Source organism: Chiloscyllium punctatum, chromosome 26, assembly GCF_047496795.1.
Source record: "Chiloscyllium punctatum isolate Juve2018m chromosome 26, sChiPun1.3, whole genome shotgun sequence".
Taxonomy (NCBI): domain Eukaryota; kingdom Metazoa; phylum Chordata; class Chondrichthyes; order Orectolobiformes; family Hemiscylliidae; genus Chiloscyllium; species Chiloscyllium punctatum.
In genome coordinates, this window is record NC_092764.1 from 28,470,772 (window position 1) to 28,491,678 (window position 20,907).

Sequence of the window (20,907 nt, forward strand, 5' to 3'; positions counted from 1 at the left end):
GTGATTTAGCATTGTCCTTCAACAAGTAGGGAATGGAAGACTTTGCCAAGGAGGGCCAAGGAATATCTTGACATAGACCTTTGGCATAACAGAAGAAATGCCTGCCTTTGAATGGACAGTTGAGAACCAGGTAATTGCAGTCCCATCCAGAGGGCCATGATGGAGAAGCATTCAGATGGTGGTATTTTCAATTGCATTAATGGTTGCATATAGGTCAAGAAAAATGAAAGGAGATTGTTTACATGGTCATAGGAGCATAGGATGTATTTTGTGATTTTGCTTGTTTCAGTATTGTGGAAGCATGTAAATGCAAATGTAAGGATTTAGACATGGAGGTCTCAAAAAGACATGCTTGGATTTAGAAGGCAACTTCACATCTGGAGCCTTGGGAAAGGAAGGAGAGTTTGCAGAGGAGCTGCTGGCACTTGTTAGAAGTGAAGATGGAGAAGGCAAAGAAGAAGGGTTTAAGAAGACAGTTTCCATTAGTCGAAAAAAGATGGGCTTAACTTTAGATTTCATTCTTGATCCTGGAGCAGTGCATAGTTTTGCAAATGAGATCTGGACCTGACAGTGCTTTATGTGGCTTTACTAGATCTAGTAATAGATGACGAACCATATCACAACTGTATATGTCGAAGTTTGCATAATGGAGTTCAAACTAAGGGCATACAAAGGAAAAGATTAGAGTGAGAGATGGTAATGGTTTTATTGGTGCATAAGGTGCAAATTTAGAAGCTAAGATGAGCAGATTAGTAGCTGCTGAAAACCCATTGCGGATGGAGGACCAAAGCTAGATAGATGAAATTTTAGAAGTTATTTTGTAAGTAAATAGGAGAGAGATTTTTCTCTAGAGGATAACAACGAAGAGGGGAAAGGGGCATGTGAGTGGAGTGATACATGAAAGTGACCAGAGATGGCCTTATCTATGATTGACATTGTAGGAGTAATGAGATTATTTGAGAAAGCAAGGCCAATGGGGTGATGATGAACATGGGTAGAGTAATTTATAAAAGAGGGAAAGATTAAGTGAGGGTGGTGAAATCAGCAGAACGAAGGCATGACATGTTGAGGTAGAGATTGAAATGACTGAGGATAAAAAAGTCTCTTGAGAGAATAAAACAGTGATGATATTTTGTTGATATAGTGTAAAGATACGTGTGAGAGTGGTAGAGATTTTAAATGGGAGGGGAGAGGGTTGGAACAAGGTGGGAAGCTAAATAGAGGAGCGTTAGAGATTCTGGGGTCAGCCCAAAATGATTTGGTGATATAAGTCTTGTAGTCACCACAATAGTTTGGCAAGAAAAGTAATGGTCTGGTGTAGCCTGAATGAAGACCTTCAAATTAAATATTTTGAATACTGACTTTCTTTGTTAGTCAAATCAATGAAAATTTGTGGGTTTTTTTTGTAAATTTGTGTTGCTCATCACTAAAGGAGTAATGTTGAAGAAATGCAGGTTCAATTCATTCTCCTGAAAAAACTATTCTGTTATGTTCAACTTCTGCCATGTCACCTTTTCCGAAAATGTGAATGAAAATTATGTAGTAGTTAAAGTTAGAGTTACTCAGAGTGTTAAATTAATAAGCAACAAAGCCCAGTACTGTGAGCTAATTAATATATCCATTGTTTGTCTGAATTTGTAAGCTCAACGAGAACGTGTTCATTAACTTGTCACAGGCTATCTGGTATTTGTTTATTACACTAGTACTATATGAGAAATATTGCTGGTAGTTGATACTGAACCTTGAAGTGATAGTTACATCAGTATTTAAATTTCCATATTATATTTACATTTATTATCTCTGGTATAATGGCTAGGAAAATAATCATGAACAAATATTTTTGGATAAAGCAGTGTTTGTGATATGGTAAGGGAAAACTTTGCAACATCGAATTGATTAAAGGGTAATCAAGTAATGCCAATGAAATTCATTGTGTCTAAAAACACTCTACTCTAATATGAGCTATATAAAAAGATAATTTACACTTCCTATATGGGTTCATTGTAAATATATTTGTTAATAACTTTGAATTTTGAAGATCCCGTGCACATTTTATTAAACAGAGTGATCAGTAAATACCAATATCACAGAATAACTAAACAAAGGAAATCTCCTCTCGTTTTATAATTTTTGAAAGAGAAAGCCCACCTATATTTGCCGGTATGTGTGTAAGGTAATATTTTTTATTTATAGTTTTTCATAAAATACTGTTGTCCAGCTGTGCTTTGACCTCTTTAATAATAAATGATGGATGTGAGAATTACAGAGAGAACTGAAAAAAAATCCAATTTTGTCTTGACTGTATTAAATAGAAACTGAAATACGTTATTTAATGCATGGTACGAATGGTTGCTATTATGTGTTATTAACAAATCAACCTCTTCTTTCTATAATATGAGTCCTTATCGCACTAGGAACAGCATACATGCTTTTCTGTATTGATTTATTGCTGCTTGCCATATGACAGTAGAAAGTAATGAGTTGACTATGTTTTTGATAGGATTGTGCAATAAGTTCAGCAAGTTTTATCTCCGTCACTTGATTAGATTTTGCAAGGGTTACTTAGTTTGCAGAAAACGCTAACTCAGCTGTTACAATTGAACTGTTATGAAATAGATAATGGAATTTGAAGCATCTTGCTGTTTGGAACTGGAGGTAGATCAGAATATTGTGCACTCATAGGCAGGAATACAGTTCCCAGATATAGAGCTTATATTAGCAAACTCTGAGTGTAAAATTACATAAATTAAACTACAACTTATTTTACAATTATAATTTTAAATTGCTTCCCTAATTTTTTTCTGATATGTTTAGAAGGTGCTCCTGCAATATTTAATAACCTTACCACAATCAACCAAGTGAAAAAATGATTTGGGTGAATTGTTAGTTTTACAGAAGATATTTTACACATCATGTTTTGAATTGCTGTCAGTGATAACTGGTGCCTGAAAGTGCAATGCATTCAAAAATGTTGAATTGAAGCGATTATCTTATTTACATTTGTTTCATACATTAGTTTGCAAATTACTAAGTAATTTTATTGCTAGTTTCAAAGTTGTTCAAAACACATTATTTCACTGCAGCCAGAGCTCCAAATCCTTCAATTATCAACCTACTCATTAGGGTGATAAATTTGACTCTAGCTGTTAGTTTTGGGTGAAAGTATACATTCATATAATTAATTTCTTGAAATTTAAGTTATGTATAAAATAATATAGAGGTTGTTTGATTCTAAAGCCTGTGGTGGAAGGTTCATACTTTACATAGAAATAGCATAATGAACAGAATTATTAAGCAAAAAAAAACAACTGATATTTATATAGTGCCATTATTGTAGTAAAATATCCCAGGATGTTTTCACAGGAACAAAAGGAAGGAAAATATTACACTGACCATAAGCTGGATGTTTATTTTAAGGAGTGTCTTATAGAAAGAAATTAGGTAGAGAGGCAACATTGTGTAGGGAAAGTACTTCAGAAGTTACAGCCTTAACAACTAAAGGTATGGCAACCATGGAGTTTGGAGTCATTGTAGCCATAGAAATAATTAGGACTGCAAATGAACTTTAAACCATCAGCAAGGACACAACTCTTTGTGGTATTTATTATGTAGGCTAACAGATAAAACCACAAAGTGCATCATGGTGGCAGAACACTAGCACTGAAAACTAATTGTGACTGCTGGTTAGTAGCAATAGGTTAAAGGGTAAAAATATGACAGCAGTGTAAAACTTTGTGAAAAGTCCTTTTCTTAACAGTCATCCATCGATTTGTCTGAGCTCAGAGCACAAGATCCAACTACAGCAAAATTTAAAGTGCTACAACCATAGCTAAAGACTTCAAACCTGTATTGAAACTCAGTGAGTACTCCATCTCTCTTTTTAAAAGAAGCAGCAGTTTACAAAGGACTCAGCTTCAAAACAAAATTTAAAGCATTGATGGATAACTTAACTGAAGAAAAAGCTTCTAGAAAAAAAATAAAGTTTGAAAACTAAGAAAAAAGTTTTCCATACTTAAAACCCTTTACCAATGTCCAGATGTTGGGTCATTTCTTCCATTTTCTTGTCTGAAATGGTTTGGAAATTTGAAAGTGTATGATGTCATCACTGATTTCTTTCTGCATGAATGTCATTTACAGATATGAGTCTCCAACTTTTAAAGGGGCAGTGACATTTAATGATTGAGGAAAGAGAACAGAAGCGAATAGTAACAAAAGCCCAGAACAGCATTATACTGCAGTACAGATTTTTATGCAGATATTTTAGAAGGCATAAAGTTGAACCTAAGATGCTTGCAAATTTCTCATCATGTACTGGCAATCCATTGATATTCTGTCAAAATATAAGCTGTTTAAAGAAGGACTTAATCTTTCTGTTGTCAGATATCTGTGAAAGAAGTGGTCAAACTTCTCAGATTTGACATTGAAAGGTTAAGCAGAATGAAATACTCCAGTATTTCTGGCAATGACAGTAAAGACCCTGAAAGCATTTTTCAAATTTTAGAAGATCAACTTAAGCTCAGATTCAATTTCAGAATACACAGGTTCAAATTCATATCCTGCCAGATAACAACCACAAATATAAGGTAAATGGTATGCATCCGTGTGTGATGATCAGTAGCATATTGCAGAGAAAAATTACACTGTCGAGGCATAATAACTGCATTAAAATAAAGTGAATGTGTCATACAGCCAAGTTGTTACTTGAATGTAAAGCCACTGCATATCTATATGAATTCTTGTTCATGTGTATTGGAAAAAGGTTCCATTTCCTGAAAGATAAAATTATGTGAGATGTTCCATTATGGCATTATGTGTATTATGACTTATAGCTGTTGATGCCATAAGCATAATTTATTTTGTCTCCCTTAATACTGTTTTTATACATTTAATTGTTACTGATTCCACAATGCTTGACTGATTGACACTGTTAAATGTATAATGTGTTAATATTTATTTAACATTTGTTAAGATGTTTTTGAATCAAAGTTTCAATTTAAACTTCAGTTAAACTTAGCCAAGTAGCTAATCCTTGTCCCATGAATTTGTTTAGTAATCGTCCTACAGTTCATTCTAAATAATAACAGAAGCCATAATGAATGCATACTTTTTAAAATGAGTGTGATTGGATTATGAAAGTGTTGTTGCTTGGAGGTGAAAACCTGGGGATTAAAGGACTAAAGAGCTGACAAATGTACAAAGTTTTCCAAATTTGATTTAAGGTGTTCCAGCATGTTGGAAATGGAAGCTCATAATAGCTTGCCAATCTCCCATGTTCCTTATGATTAGTTGAAAAAAATGTGTAATGTTTTGGCTTTTCAAAATGTAACACATGAAAAGCTTATTTTTCTTGATAGTTTGAATGTAAAGGCTTGAAATTTAATTTTTTTTTCATAAATTGAGCTCTGCTATCTCCACACCCAAAAATCATTCTGATATGAGAAGTGCTGGAGGGTTCATTTTTGTTGGGTCTGTCACTCCCTCACAAAATTAATAAAAAAAAGCTTAACTTTTTATAGAAGTGTTTATAACGTAATTGACAATAATTGAACCAGTATTATATTCTTTGTTATAAATGAATTGTTTCACAAATTGATTTCCACTCTTTCCTCTTTTATTGATTATAAATTATTCCATTTCTTTCCTTGCAGAGTGAAACTGTGGCAGTTTGGTGTTTTACACTTTACAGTGAAACAAATTAAGATAGTGTTTTCTTTAAACTTGAATCCCATCTGCTCATATTAGATGGAATAGTATTTTCATACCACTGCACCGTCCTTCAGTCAAATGACCATATTCAGTCAAAAAAGGTCTTCTAATTTGGCTTCCCAATAAATTAAAAATTATATTTAGGCATTAGGAAGTCAGCATAGTTTATCATTATAGAGGTCTATGTAGTGTGGAATTTGACACACTGCCTCCTTCTCATTTCTATGACACAACTTTATTAGGAACAAGTGTACTTTTGCTTCTCCCAGACAAGAATTTTAAATAATTTTGGCACTAAAGTAAGGAGAAATGATTTTAAAAGTCTCTAATTGTCAACAGTATTGCCACAGTCAAAAGGTGTGATGCTGGAAAAGCACAGCCTGTAAAGGCAGCATCTGAGGAGCAGGAGAGTCAACGTTTCGAGCATACGCTGTTTTATCAAACGCCGACTGTCCTGCTCCTTGGATGCTGCCTGACTGGCTGTGCTTTTCCAGCACCACACTTTTTGACTCTGATCTTCAGCATCTGCTGTCCTCACATTCTCCCAACGGTTTTGCCACAGATTAACAAAGATCAATTTTACATGTTTCTAAAATGTTCAAAATCTATTTTCTTTTTTTGTGTTAAGGAAGTGAAAATTAAACTTGGGTCTTCTGAAGATGCACTATTAAACTTACAAGAAGAGAACACAAACTTGAAGACAGAGATATACAATCTGAGGGCTAAACCTGAATACGCCAGAGCAGACGAGGTGCTTTATTTTAAATAATAATTTCAGTAACCATTCATTTTTTTTATATCTAATACTTTTGTGTCATGAAATCAGATTTATTATGAATTATAAGAAGTAAATCTTTTATTGGTACCAGTTGCTTGCAGTAGCGGACAAAATCTCCATTTATTGTGAAATTTCCTGAAGTAAGCCAAGTGTATAAATTGAAAATGTACTGTTGGTGAATCAGTGTTCATCTCGGGCAAAGTTTGACTACACTTCTTTGAACCCTCTTCTTTCCCCATTAATTATTGTAAATATATCACATTTCACAATTTTATCAAATTCCCACTCTGTTGGTAAAGTTCAGAAGCAGGGAATATTTGGTTAGTATGCATTAGGTGTTTGAAATTACTGCTTTGGTAGATTAGGTAAATATTGTGCTTTATAAACAAAGATATGAATCTGTGATATTTATCATTAATCAAATAGTGTAATCTTCCAAGTTTCAGCTCTGATTTGCGTAGAATTAAGTTAAATGTACTAGTTCTGCTTGTCATGTAAAGTGAATTTACATTTCTTTCAAAACTGCTTTCAGAAACAATGTATCAGGTTACACCACCAGGTAGTTAAAAGGAAATCCCAGAGTCTTCTGTCATTATTTGAATAGCAAAATAGAAAAAAGGAATGGACCAGTAAGGGGATTTTTAGATGAAGGCTAGGGCATAGCTGAGATTAATTACGTTTTTGCATCAGTCTGTATTCAGAAAGTAGATTCTGCTCAAGCCATTGTAGAAGAATAGGTAGTTGAGATCGTTGATGGACTTAAAATTGATAAAGAGAAAATATTAAATAGGCTAGGTATACTTAAAATTGAGGTCACCAATAATCTGCAGGCCCAGGCTAATGTTCTGGAGACATGGCAAAATTTGAATTCAGTGGATAAATCTGGAAATAAACGCTAGTCTACTGGTGACCATGAAACCATTGTCAGATGTGGAGACCTGCCTCATAGAATCATCAGTCATCAGTCTGACATGTAAACCTTAAAAAGAACACACAAAGGCTGGTGTAATGGATGGTCACGTTGTAGATGAAGTTTAATGCAGAAATGTATAGTGAAGTGGTTCCTTTGGCAACAAGAATGAAAAGAAGAAGTGTAAAACAAAGGGTTCAATTTTATGGGGAATCAAGAGCAGAGAAACCTGAGAGTTTGTTGCCCAAGAAGTTACCATTGACATGACGAGTTTAAAGGATGGTTAATGAAGCACATGGGGCTCTGTACTATATAGGGGCAGAAAGTATAAAAGCAAGTAAAGTGTGCAAAACCTGTATAAAACATTGTGGCCTCTATAGTTTTGTGTCTAGGTCTGGATATCACACATTCAGAAAGATCTGCAGGTATTGTGGAGGATGCAGCTAAGATTCATGAGAATGTTTCTGGCATTGAAGCATTTCAGTTACATGCAAAGATTGTAGCAGTGGAGCTGTTCTCTATGGAGATGAGAAAGTTGAGAGTAGATTTGATAGTAGTGTTCAAGATCATGAAGGATTTGGACAAAGTAAGTAGGAAGGAATAGCTATTGCTGGAAGTATCCAGAGCTAAAGAAGAAGAAATGGTGATTTGTAGAAAATTTGTTTGTACAGTGAGTCTTTAAGATCTGGAGTGCATTGTCTGACAGTGTAATGGGGAAGTTTCGATTGTGGCTTTCAAAACAGAATTGGGTAATTACTTGAAGAGCAAAATGTTGCAGGGCTGCTGGGAAAAGACAGGGGACTTTGCTTCATAGAGTTTCTCTTACACAGAGCGAACATGGATGTGATTAGCAAAATAGCCTTGTTCTATGCTAGAACCATTATATGACTGATCATCATCTGAAGATGTTAAAACCCAGTCGCTGTAATGACACTCAGCTTATGCATAGCAAGATGATAATGAGATATTCTGTTGTAATGAAGTTGGTTGAGGGATGAAAAATGGCCAAAATACCTTCATGACACCTGTTTAAATTTCCATGATATTTTTCTAAAATTGCCATGGTGTTGTATGTCCATCTGACATGGAAGACATGATCTCAGTTTAATGTCTCACTTAAAAAAAAAACCCTTTCAGTTCTGTGGACAACTGTCAGACAAGACTTGTTATGCTCAAGTCTCTGGATTAAGACTGTGTTACGATCCTTCTGTTGTTAAGACTGGACAAGTCATATTGGAAAATGAAACCTGCCTTGATAGATCATAAGTTTTACTTTTGCAATTTGGTTAAAATTGTGGTGCATCACTAAATATATTAATATAAGAATGCCAATGTACTTTTAACAAATGGACATCAAGGTTTATTACACAGAAGAAAAGAAAAAAGTGTTATAGTGAAAAGATTCTATTTTAAACAGTGAAAAGAAAGATATCAACCCTTCTTTCCCAGCAATGTCTTTGTCAAACACTCAACCCTATTGTAGTATCACTCTTGTCTTCACTTTAACTTGGTATTCAACTGGCAAGGTTGTAAGAAATTCCTTTTGGTGAATTTCTGCACATTTGCAAGATATTATTCTCTCTGTTTCTGTCTCCGCCTGAGCCACACGGAGATAGGCTAAGTCATTAAGCTTAGAAAAGATCAGGACGTTTTCCAGCCCTGTCTGCTTGGAATGCTAAAACAGCTTAAAACTTCATTCTAGTTCTAATGGCCTAAAGACAATCAAAACAGAACTCTCCTCTGCTGGAATGAAACTTTTTTCCTCTGAACTAGACTTGCATAGGGCCACTCTGTCTGTCATTCTGAATTGTAAATCTTAAATTTGTAAACACTTCAACAATTATCTCCCCAAGTAGCTTGCTTAGACATTTAGCTTAAATTGCATGATTTGTTGAAAAGGTTGGCTTGATCCATTGCTAAATAAAATTAGTTTTTGAAGTTTGAAGAAAATGATCTTCACAAAACTGAAAACCAAAAACTCAAGTTCCCAAATAATATTACGAATTTTAATCACATCTGGAATTCAAAGTCTTCTGATTTGGAGACAACACTTGTATTATTGAAGTAAGGCTTCCGGTAATGAACTTAATATTAACTATATTGTGAAGTTCAATTAATAATCATTGACAAATTGTTTCAGCATAATTAGTGCTTTACTGTTTATTTCTTCATATAGATTTTGTTTTATTATCTGCTGCTTTTATTTTTAAATTGTCAGCCACTTTCACTTGAATGTATTTCTGAAGTTGGTAGGATCTCTAATAATTTGCCATAATTCAGAACTTTTCCAAATCCTTGGAATGACATCAGCCATGCATATTGCAATTAATTATGCTGTGGACAAGCTCATAAGATTATTATTTTAAAGACAGAAGGCAATTAAAACTAATATTTGTTCTAGAAACATTAAAAGGGGAGGTACTTTTATGCACATGTGACAAGCATTGCAATTTGAGTAGAATAAACTGGATGTTCTCATCTGACTGAATATAGTTTGTTAAAAGAAGGAAATTGAACACTTATTTTCAACAAATAAATATATTATAAATTGTATTTAATTTGAATGAAACTGAATAAAAACAGGGAGACAACCTTAATGCTACTGAATCAGTCATAAGAGCTTTCTTTCTTCCTAGTTTTTGTCCTGCTGTTTGTCTTGAAGGAAAAGTATTAGTTTTATGGGCTATGTACTCAGGTTCTGTTCTTTGATAATTAAATAATGGAGCTGGTGCGAATATTTGATTGTGTACAATGTCAATAATTTTAGCTACACGCTAGATTTATTTTTTGTAGTGAAGAACTGATAAAAGTGAATTTACCCGGCATTCTTCATGCATGCACTTACAAATAAGCATTGAACATTACAGTTCAGACTTTTTGACCTATTCAAGTAACTAATGAAATGTCCATTGGCAAAATTCATAACTTTAATTTTGAGGTGGCACTCTTTCTACATTTGACTCTGTTACAAATACTTTGCATTGAACATAATTTTAAAAATATTGATGTGCATTTCCTCAAAATGTAGTTGTGTATTTTTCAAAGTTAAAAGTTATTCAGCTGAACAGAAACCAGTTGAATTCGTTGACTGTATTGATAGCTTTACTTTTGGGCACAGATTCTATAGCTAAGTCACTGAATCTTGAATTATGCAAAGAGATTTCATGAGCTATGGGTATCACTCGATAAGCCAGCATTTATTGCCCATCTCTAACACCATGTGGAAGTCAGTGATGTGCTGCTGTGTTGAGCTACAGCCATCCTTGAGGTATAAGGATACTGATAATGCTGTTAAGAAGGAAGTTCCAGGATTCTGACCTGATGACCATGAAGGAACTGTGTTACAGTTCCATATCAGGATGGTATGTGACATGGATGGGAACTTGCAGGTGATGATGTTCCTATAGCATCTGCTACCTTTGTCCTTCTAGGTGGTAGAAATTGTGAGTTTGGAGGGTAATGTCAAAGGGAGTTTGGATAACTAATACAATCTATATCAATAAGGGTGGTCACTGTCTGCTCAAGGCATTATAATGGACAAGAATAGCTTCCAGGAGCTTGTATTGAAAGGAGTGTACTAACTGACTGCTGTAAACAGCCAGAGAAAGAAGTCAACATTCTGTGAAAAATTAGGTGCTCACCAATCTTACCGGTGAGAAAAATAAAAGGTTTTCTACCTGGAAGCATATTAAATTATATTGTGCTCATAAGAAGATTCATGGGATGTAGTAGAAGGATGTCACTGGTTGAACTTTACTTAAGAAATGAACTTGTTAAAAGTTAGGTGCAAGAGCACTTCCCAAACTTCCCAGTACCTAGAATAGATATTTCTTTAGGGAATTTGTCTAGTAAGAAGTTGTCCCCTTCAAACAGAAATAAGACAGCCCTGATACGTTAGAAGGCTAGAGAATGCCAGCAACAAGTAGCAGGAAAGCTGAGAATTAAAACAAGATTGGAAGCCTTTCAAGAGAAAATAAAGCCTGTAAGTCAAGCCAGATGTATATGAATGGGTCACGACAGATCCAAAAGGAGTAAAAAAGCCTCGAGATTAGCCAAAAGCCATAAAGGGCTGGGAAAGATGACAAAAGGTGATAGGCCAGAGAGCCAGAGATTGGAATAACAGATACTTGTAGTTTATGCAGAAGTGTAGAGTTGAGATTAAAAGTACATCAGTCATAATCTCACTGAATGGCAGAGCAGACTCAACAGATCAAGTGGCCTAATCTTATTTCTTGTTTATAAAAGGGCTAGTTGCGTTATCAAACATGCCAGGAGAAAGTGAAGGTGAAGCTTCACTTTAGTGACAGTGCTGCATGGGTGTTTAGTGGAAACTGAACATCCACCTGATAGTTTCGTTTCAGAGTCAGTGAATCAGGTTAGGGACAAAATGTTACGACACACAGATAACAAGCCAAACCAAATCATCATCACTCTCATTGAATTTACAACACAGTGAAATTATTCACTTGTTCCTAATTAAACTTTACAATTAACAGTCTTGGACAAAAAATAACATTATTATTAAGAATGTAATTTTAGCAGAACATAGATAAACTATAATACAATCTAATTAGTATCTATGATCTAAACCAAACCTGATTATAAATCCCCACTCACTCACCAACAGACAGAAAACAGCTAAGAGATAAATTAAAGAAAGAAAATTTTAAAATTGTAACTGGTCAGTTGAGAACCATTTTAATTATGGATATCAGACCTTCATGAAATCCTTGGATTACAGGCACATAGGACCATTTCTCTTGTTTAAATTCTGAATTCACTGGTCAATGCAAACAGCTTCTATAAACCTATGGTTGTTTCTTACAGACTGGGATTCTTTTTCAGAAACTTCATTAGGTCAATAACTGGAGAATAACTGGAGAAAGCAAAAGCCCAAAACAATCCCAGTAAGGAAGCTTCAAAAACAAAACTGGCTCCTGCCCAAAACCCAATCTGCACCAGTTCACTGTTTGTTTGTTTCTTTGTTTTTCAATGTATTTATGGTTGGCTAGTTAGTATCAATCTTCCATTTGTTGACCAATTCAACATCCAACCAGCTGCCAATTTCTGAACACAGCAGCATCTCCATGCTGAAATGTCTACAGAGTTTCTAGGGAAGTAATTAGCCTGCATTATCTTTCAAGGCCAGTTCCCAACAGGAAACATCTGTCTTTTGTTCTCTCCTCTTTCTTTTTAAAACAAGCTGCTGTTCAATTGTCAACTATAACTCACAGTTCCAAACCAAAATTGAGGAAGATAAAAGAAAAATAGACATGATCTCATCAAAACCCATTACAAAAACAAAGGGAAAAGGGAAGGGAACATAGCAGACACCATTGTTAGAGTTCACTGAGGGCATACTTTGAGTTAAATACAGACTTACCCACTGCGAGGTCCAAGAAGCAGAAGCAAGTCTCATATTTCAACTTGTCAAATCAAATTGATGCATAGTTAAATGGGAGTGAGTGAGGGAAGCAAGTCTAATCATCCTAGAGGAGGCAAACTCCAGATTACCACTCACCAACTCCACAGAAATCAATTTTTAAAACAAAATGCCTGATAGAATTGGGCAGTAGATTTTTAAAATTTTGGAATATGGCAAGTCTACGGACCGAAGTTCAATTACTAGCATGAAGGCAGATTTTAATCCAAGTTAGAATAAAGAGAGTGAATGCAGAATTGTGTGTTGTCCTCCTGATTCAATTAGAGTCATAGAGATGTACAGCATGGAAACAGACCCTTTGGTCCAATTCATCCATGCTAACCAGATATCCTAACCTAATCTAGTCCCATTTTCCAACACTTGGCCCATATTCCTCTAAACTCTTCCTATTCATATACCCATTTAGATGCCTTTTAAATGTTGTAATTGTACCAGCCTCCACCACTTCCTCTGGCAGCTCATTCCATACTCGCACCATCCTTTGCATAAAAAAGTTGCATTTGATGCTTCTGCTTAGTAATCAATGTGCAAGGGTATAGGGAAAGAGCAAAAGAATGACACTAGGTAATAATGCTCATTTAGAGAGCAGGGATGGTCACAATGGGCCAAATCACTTCCTTCAGTAGAACACCTCTGTGATTCACTCAAGAAAACTTTAAAATCTGGTTATTCTAAGTTTATTCTAAGTTTAATTGAAGTATTGATAAAGAAAGCCAAAAATATTTGTTACGGCTGATCAAGAGGGGTTTGAAAAGGAGGGGAGCGTTGACCTCTCCTCACCAGATTGTAATCTTATTTTGAAGAAGAATGGGGGGATTATACCTGGTGTCCAGGCCATTATTTATCCCTCAGTGAAGATAACAAATACACATTATCTGGTCATCATCTCAGCAATGTTTTTACAAATTTGTGGCATGTGATTCAGCTGTCATGATTCCTTCACTTGAACAGTGATCACATTTCAAAAGCTACTCCATTGACAGGAAGATGCTTTGGGGCATGCAGTGGTACAGCTAGCTGCCTTATCTGTGCAAAATCTTTTACATTTCCTTCTATCTTCCCTTTTGATAAAATTTTCCAGAATTGGCAATATGCATAGAAGTCTCCTCTGTGCCTTTTTCTAGTGCAGTCACATTTCTCCAGAAATGTGGTGAGCAGAGGTATATGCAATACATAGTTGTGACACATTATTCTATTCCTAAAATATCTACATGCTGACGATAATGACCCCATGTCATTAAGCTATCATTGTTGTTGACTGTATGACAAAATGTGAACATAGTTTGAGATTGAATTATAAGGATCCAATTATAATCACTCATTGTCTACATATTTTTACAAAGCATATTGTTAATGAAATGTATAGCCAACTGTACAAAATGGATCAAACAAAATAAAGAGTTGTAGGATCTGTTTGTGGATAGCTTACCCTTGACCTGGCTCAAAACACATCTGTTATCATTCTTATGCATGGAGTTACATTATTACCTCATTACATCTGCCTCCAATTTTTCTGTCACTGGCTGTTGGTAATGATGCTGCTATTTCCATTTGCACCTTCTCTGGATCCATATTTTGACTTCCTTGTTTATTGCATGAACATCTAATTTTGCCTTGCACCATCATCCCTTTTGTAACTTCATTTTTCCTACCTTCCATCCTATTACCAACTTTCTTGTTTGTTCTTTCCCTCTTGCCCTGATCTGCCTCAGTATTTGCTTTAAGTTTGTTAATCTTTTAAGGTTCTAATGAAGAAACATTGGGCTGAATTTTAATTTTCATCCGAACTCACAGCAGAGGCGGCAGATGCCAGAAGTTTCAGCTACATGTTCGTCAGGACCCTTTTAGCATATTTTGAGTGAGGGGAAGTAATGGTGATGCAAGAGGCTACTGATAGGAATAGACCTAATCTCCAAATACTTGAGCATTGGAAATAGAGAGATCATTTGTTCCCAACTACCTGGTGATAGAAATGAATAGATGACACGCTATTGCATTGAAATATATTGATTGGCATAATGATAACCTGGAATCCTCCTAATCCTATCAATTCTAGAACATCTCTTTCACCTCCCATAGGTTCTACAAGCGTCCTTCAGGAGGTAATGCTGGAAGTGCACAAAGACCTTTCAGAGGAAGTAATTCATTTTGAAGATGCACTGTAACACAATTGATGTATACCCTCTAACAGCTCATACGTGGTGGGGCTGCTAAGACAGAACATTGGGTTGTCAATGGCAATGCATGCACCATTAATGAGCAGGAAAGGTGTTGGACACTGCTGCAGCAATAAAGAGTCTCATCTCAGGGCATAAGACTTCTAACTGTTCTGGGTGGATTGCTGAATTGATGGTGAGGCCTGGTGGCTGATGACAAACAAGACTGATTGGAAGGAATAGCAGGAAAAATCTGACATGCTGTCAACCTTTCCAGAGACACTGGAGATAATTGAAAGAGTCTGACTCAAGCATGAATCCCATGATTCCATAGCCTTTGCACTGATGTCTGTGTCCATGAAAAGAATGGTCACCTGCATTCAGTATCAGATGCGGCAGATAACAAATGCATACTGATTGTCATTGATGCCAAGCACAACCAAACTGCTATGTTAAACAGGATTGACAATAACCTCGTCTTGGCTATTCAGTGCCTTACCAAAATGCTTGTCAGCTCTCAGCTAGGTCAAGTGTGAATGAGCCATGAAAATGAAGATGGAGAAAGGGATATGGAAGTGACAATTCTGCTCAGAGCACTTCCATTCCTGACCCCTGCCCCACTCCTTGTGTCAAAAAATTGAAGGCTTTCTCCTGCACTGATGACCAAGACTGACTATGCACAGATGTCGGAAGGACACTCCTGAATATGAAACTTCTAGGCTCCAAAACGCAAAATGCATTGACCAAGAGCATTGTAAATCTTGCTCAGAGACAGATATGATGATCATTTGATTAGTGCATGCCAGTTGAACATTTGGCATGTGAATGTTAATTGGTGGTCTGGGGAGTTTGCCTTGATTAACGCAAGTGCAATCTGTGGCATATTGTACCTGTGGAAATCCAGCAAATCCAATTGTCCGCTTATCCTAACTGACCCAATCAGAACAAAGTGTCCCTGTGACGTCCAGTTTAAGGCTGCAGGTTGTGAGTTGTGCTAATACTGTTAGCAGAGTTTTGGGAGAATCTTAAGATAAAGAAATTAAGTGTTTTAAAGACCCTGAGCAACACGGGCAATGTGTACCGACTTGGTCCATGTACGAGGGATTTTCTTCTTGGAGGCTGTAAATATTAATGACCATTTTTCAAAAAGTCTAAACCTTTTGAGGTCCGATGCTTAATCATGTAGTGAAATTTAATGCTGTGCCTGTATCCTAATGTTTGGGGTGCAACCTCCTCTGTGCTCATTCCCTTTGTCTTGACGAATGACAGATCATTGAGGAGAAGATCAATTCTTGCAGGTGTTGTTTCTCAGCTCATCATCTGAGGTCTAACAAAACTGCATAGTGGCTCCCATGCTGCTGTTTAGGCTGACAGCCAGAGAGTTGGTAAGAACAAAGACAAATATCCCCACAGTTATAGAAACTGCCTGCAAAGCAGTGTTAAACACTCTTAGAACATGTCCTATGAACAAAAGCCTTTCATATAGTTAAGGAAACAGATGTCAAATGTCAGACCTTAAAACCTAACTTGCCTGTTAGTTGGTTGAATCTGTCAATTTCCACAGTCTTCTCACTTTATTTTGCTTGGCAAGTTTCAAGAAGCCTGGAAAACCTGTGCTGTTTGAGTTAAAGGCAGAATTTGAGGTTAAAACTACACTTAACTGTCTTGAGCTGAAGAACTAGCTCAGATTAAAGGTGAAAATTAACAAGTTTCTGCCAATTCTCAAGTTTTCAGTTTCAGCTGCCAAGGAAAAAAAATACACTGGCTTAAAATTTGTTTGTTAGTCCTTTCTCCCATCACAGATGCTGCTTAAATACTGACTATTTCCAGTAGTTTCCACTGTTAAGACCACATTTTTTAGTTTTCCTTTATTTTGGATTGTGGGCCACTGGGGGAAAAAAAGAACTGTTTTAAACCAAGGACTATGAAAGGAGTTGCTACACTTTAAAAGCAAGTTACTGAAACTCATTGTGAGTTGTGTTTACACTATTGCTTTGTTCAAGCAGTAGAGGTAGGTATCCAAGATGCCACATAGCCATTTGTGTGTGTGCAGGTGAGCTTCACCCAGAGGTAGGTTGCTGATTGATTTCTGCAGTTGGGATTAGCTACAGAGACTAGAAGCCATTATTTATGACAACAGCTGTCTAGGTCCTGAGTAGGTGGATGGAGAGTATGTGACAATATACATGGGGGGCAAGGCTCCAGACTACAATAGGGATTGGTTTTCTCTTTTTCTCTGTCTCTAGAAAATGACTGCAGGGTGACCAGGCATGGGAACTAAACTTCCAAGGGTATTTAGTATTTTAAAGACAGTCAAAAAAGAAAAGGTAATGGCATTGCATTGATGATTAAAGAGGATATAATCACAATATTGAGGAAAGATATTAGCTCAGACTATGTAGAATCTAAGTATGTAGATTTGATAAATATCAAGGGGCAAAAAAAATTAGTGGAGGTAGTATATAGACTACCAAACTGTAGTGGTGATGTTGGGAATGGCATTAAACAGGTAATCAGAGATGTGTGTTGTAAAGGAACATCTGTAATTATGTTTGACCAATCTGCATGTAGATTGGACAAATCAAATCAGTCACAGTACTACAGAGGAGGTATTCCATGTTTTCTAGACAAATATGTTGAAGAACCAATGAGAGAACAGGCCATTTAGACTAGGTGTTATGCAATGAAAAAGAAATAAGAGGCCCTTTGGGGATGAGTGACAATGATATGGTAGAATTTTCCATCAAGATAGAGAATGAGGTAGTTGATTCTGAAACTATGGTCTTGGATCTTATTAATAGAAACTAAAATTGTAATGAGGCAAGAGTTGGTTGTGATGGTTTGGGAGAAGTTACTGAAAAAGATGACAGTGGAGAGGCAATAACAAACATTCAAAGAATTTCAAGAAATGCTTATTCATGTCTGGCGCAAGAGTGCAAAAAGAACAGGGGTCAAACTATAACTTATGATGGAAGTTAGGGATTATTGAATTAAAAAATGTTTTTAAAAAATTTAAGAATCATTACACTTACAGTAGTAGTGCAAAAGTTAACTCAGTCTTTTATTCAGTACAGACTACCGATTGAAATACAATTTGATCAGAGTTCTAACTTTATGTCTAAAGGTTTTCAGGACGTTATCACAGTTTGGGTATAAAACAGTTGAAATGAACTGTGTATCACTCACAAATGCAGGGAGCTTTCAAGGGACCCCATTAGACTCTCAAAATGATGGTCAAGGCATGCTGTTATGATTGTTCACAGGACTGGAACAAAGGGTTATCTCTTATTCTTTGCTACCAGAGATTCCCCCAATTAATTTACTGATTTCATCCACTTGAATTAATCTATGCGATAAGAGATCCATTAGAATTGATTTCAGGAAAAGTTCTTAAAACAAAACAACTAAATCTCAATGTTGAATTACATGTCCAGATTCCTTGAAAGACGATGAGAATGTAAAGAAGCACAAGAAGATTTAACAGTTTCATGAGTGGTAATGAAAGAATTAGCAAATAAAAATTCTACAAATAGAATGTTTGAAATGGGAGATGAAGTATTTGCATTGTTGCCTTTGTAGGATGGACTTCTGAAGCAAAATTAAAGGTAGTTGGGAGGGTTTGCAAAGTGATTGATTTGGAAGAAAATCAGTTATGTGACATAAATATGTTGTAACTATATCATCACAGGGAAGAGGATAAAAAAAGCAAGTGTGTCAGGTGGTAAGAATAGTGGTGGAGGACAATAAGAATAAGATAGAAGGAGAAGTAGACAGTTCTCAAAGTGACCCTCCTGTAATTCAACTAGCCAATATGGAAATACTGGGACAGTTAGACACCATGTTCTCATATATATAGGAAGGAAAGTGGGAGGACCTTGTAAAATAATTTAAAATGTGTAAGGAAATCTGTAGAGATAGTCCTAGTTGTAAAATATTGGCTGGGCATGATGTGGACGTAGGAGTGTCAACACCGATAAAACAACACCTTTATTGGGTGAGCCCAGAGGAACAAGCTAAGGTGGAAACAGAGATTCAGTACATTCTGGAAGTTACTTGGTTCAACTTAGCCAAAGCACCTGTAGTTCATTGGTAGTGCTGGTTTCTAAATCAGACAGATTAACTAGATTCCATATAGACTACAGAAAAGTAAATGCAGTCAGAAAAACAGATTTATTCCCAATTCCTCAAATAAAAGAGTGTGTCACCATAGTTGGCAATGCCTCGTTCCTTTCGAAGATTGATCTATTGAACATAGAACAGTTCAGCACAGAACAGGCCCTTCAGCCCACGATGTTGTGCCGTCCATTGATCCTCATGTAAGGTAAACCTAATGTATGAATCCTCAAATTTCTGTGACCATATGCATGTCCAGCAGTCTCTTAAACATCCCCAATGACCTCGCTTCCACAACTGCTGCTGGCAACACATTCCATGCTCTCACAACTCTCTGCGTAAGGAACCCGCCTCTGACATCCCCTCTATACTTTCCACCAAACAGCTTAAAACTATGACCCCTTGTGTTAACAATTTCTGCCCTGGGAAAAAAGTCTCTGGCTATCAACTATATCTATGCCTCTCATTATCTTGTACACCTCAATTAGGTCCCCTCTCTTCCTTTTTTCCAATGAAAAACATCCGAGCTCAGTCAACCTCTCTTCATAAGATAAGCCCTTGGAGGACTATTGATGAGTGCCAAGGGCTAAAGAGATATCTACTTTTGTCACATCAATCGGGTTGGCCCAATGTTAGGTCACGCCTCTTGAGTTAATATCACCCCCGTTACATGTCTAAAACTTATGAATTAAATTGTGACTTAAGCACTAAACTGTGTGTTTTATTTAGACAGTGTCGTAATATTAAATAGCAAGTGCGAATAACTTGTGAGACACCTGGAATAGTGGTTTAAGCAATTTCAGTTATATGACTTTATTTAGGGAAAAGTGGATTTGTCAAAGCAAGAGTGACTTACCTAGGACATATCATAGGTCAAGGACAAGTGTTGTCAAGGACAGGCAAAGTAAAGACTGTACAAGAATTCCCACTTCCAAAAACTAAATGGGAAATCATGAACTGCTTAGTAATATGTGTGCTTTACTGGAAATGTGTATGACTTCTGCATGGTAGCTGTGCTTTTAACAATTTTGATGAGAAAACAAGCAAAGATTGTATGGTCAACAAAGTGCCAAGTGGCCTTTGAGAAGCTGATTGCAATGCTAATAAGTGAATCAGTTTTGGCCACCTTTTAAACCTTTTAAAATAATAATTAATATGAGTGGTTTGGGAGTAGATTAAGTCTTGTTACAAGATGATGTATCAGGAGTAGAGAAGCCAGTAGCCTCCTTTTCTTGAAAACTAAGCCAATATCAGATAACCACTCTACTGTCGGAAAAGATTTGGGATTATTATTAGCTCTTCAACACTTTGAAGTCTATGTCAGACATGGTAGCAGAGAAGCATTAATTGACTCTGACCTTCATTGAAAAGTTTAAAACTCAATCGTGAGACTATTCAGATAGAGTGTATTGTTTCAACTATTTAATATAAAGATTATTCACATTTCTGGAAAAGAAAATGTACTTGCAAATGCATTGTCCTGAATTTAAGATGTTGGAAAAAGTTAAAGATTTAGGAAATTCTGAAAGATTGAGTAAGATTATATAAGAGAAGATAAAAGATGAATGAATGTAAGTCTCAAGATTTTGTTGCTTTTGCGTCTCATAATGAAGCACATTTCATCAGTTATAAAAGGGAGAAAAGTACTACTTTAAACTAAGTAAAAACAGAACACTGCAATGCTGGAAATCGGAAAATGCTGGAGAAACATTAAGTAATTTCTGAACTGTTCTCTAAAGAGTCATATCAGTCTGGAAATGTTATCTTTCTTTCTATCTCCACAGAGCTACTGAGTTTCTCC

General features: G+C 36.0%; 1 protein-coding gene and 1 long non-coding RNA gene across 8 annotated transcripts in view; one reads left to right on the forward strand and one right to left on the reverse strand.

Moving 5' to 3' along the window:
• Nucleotides 1-20,907, reverse strand: part of LOC140496357 (uncharacterized) — a 241,284-nt gene that overhangs the window by 210,038 nt on the left and 10,339 nt on the right. The window lies entirely within an intron of this gene.
• The window catches only part of pmfbp1 (polyamine modulated factor 1 binding protein 1), an 829,187-nt gene that overhangs the window by 147,403 nt on the left and 660,877 nt on the right, over nt 1-20,907 (forward strand). For 6 of the 7 annotated variants that reach the window (XM_072595986.1, XM_072595983.1, XM_072595987.1 and 3 more), the window contains one exon: nt 6,335-6,457. The exons of the other annotated variant lie outside the window; for it this stretch is intronic. In XM_072595986.1, the coding sequence (XP_072452087.1) occupies nt 6,335-6,457 (123 nt within the window). The remainder of the gene's footprint in view (nt 1-6,334; nt 6,458-20,907) is intronic. 7 annotated transcript variants of the gene reach the window in all.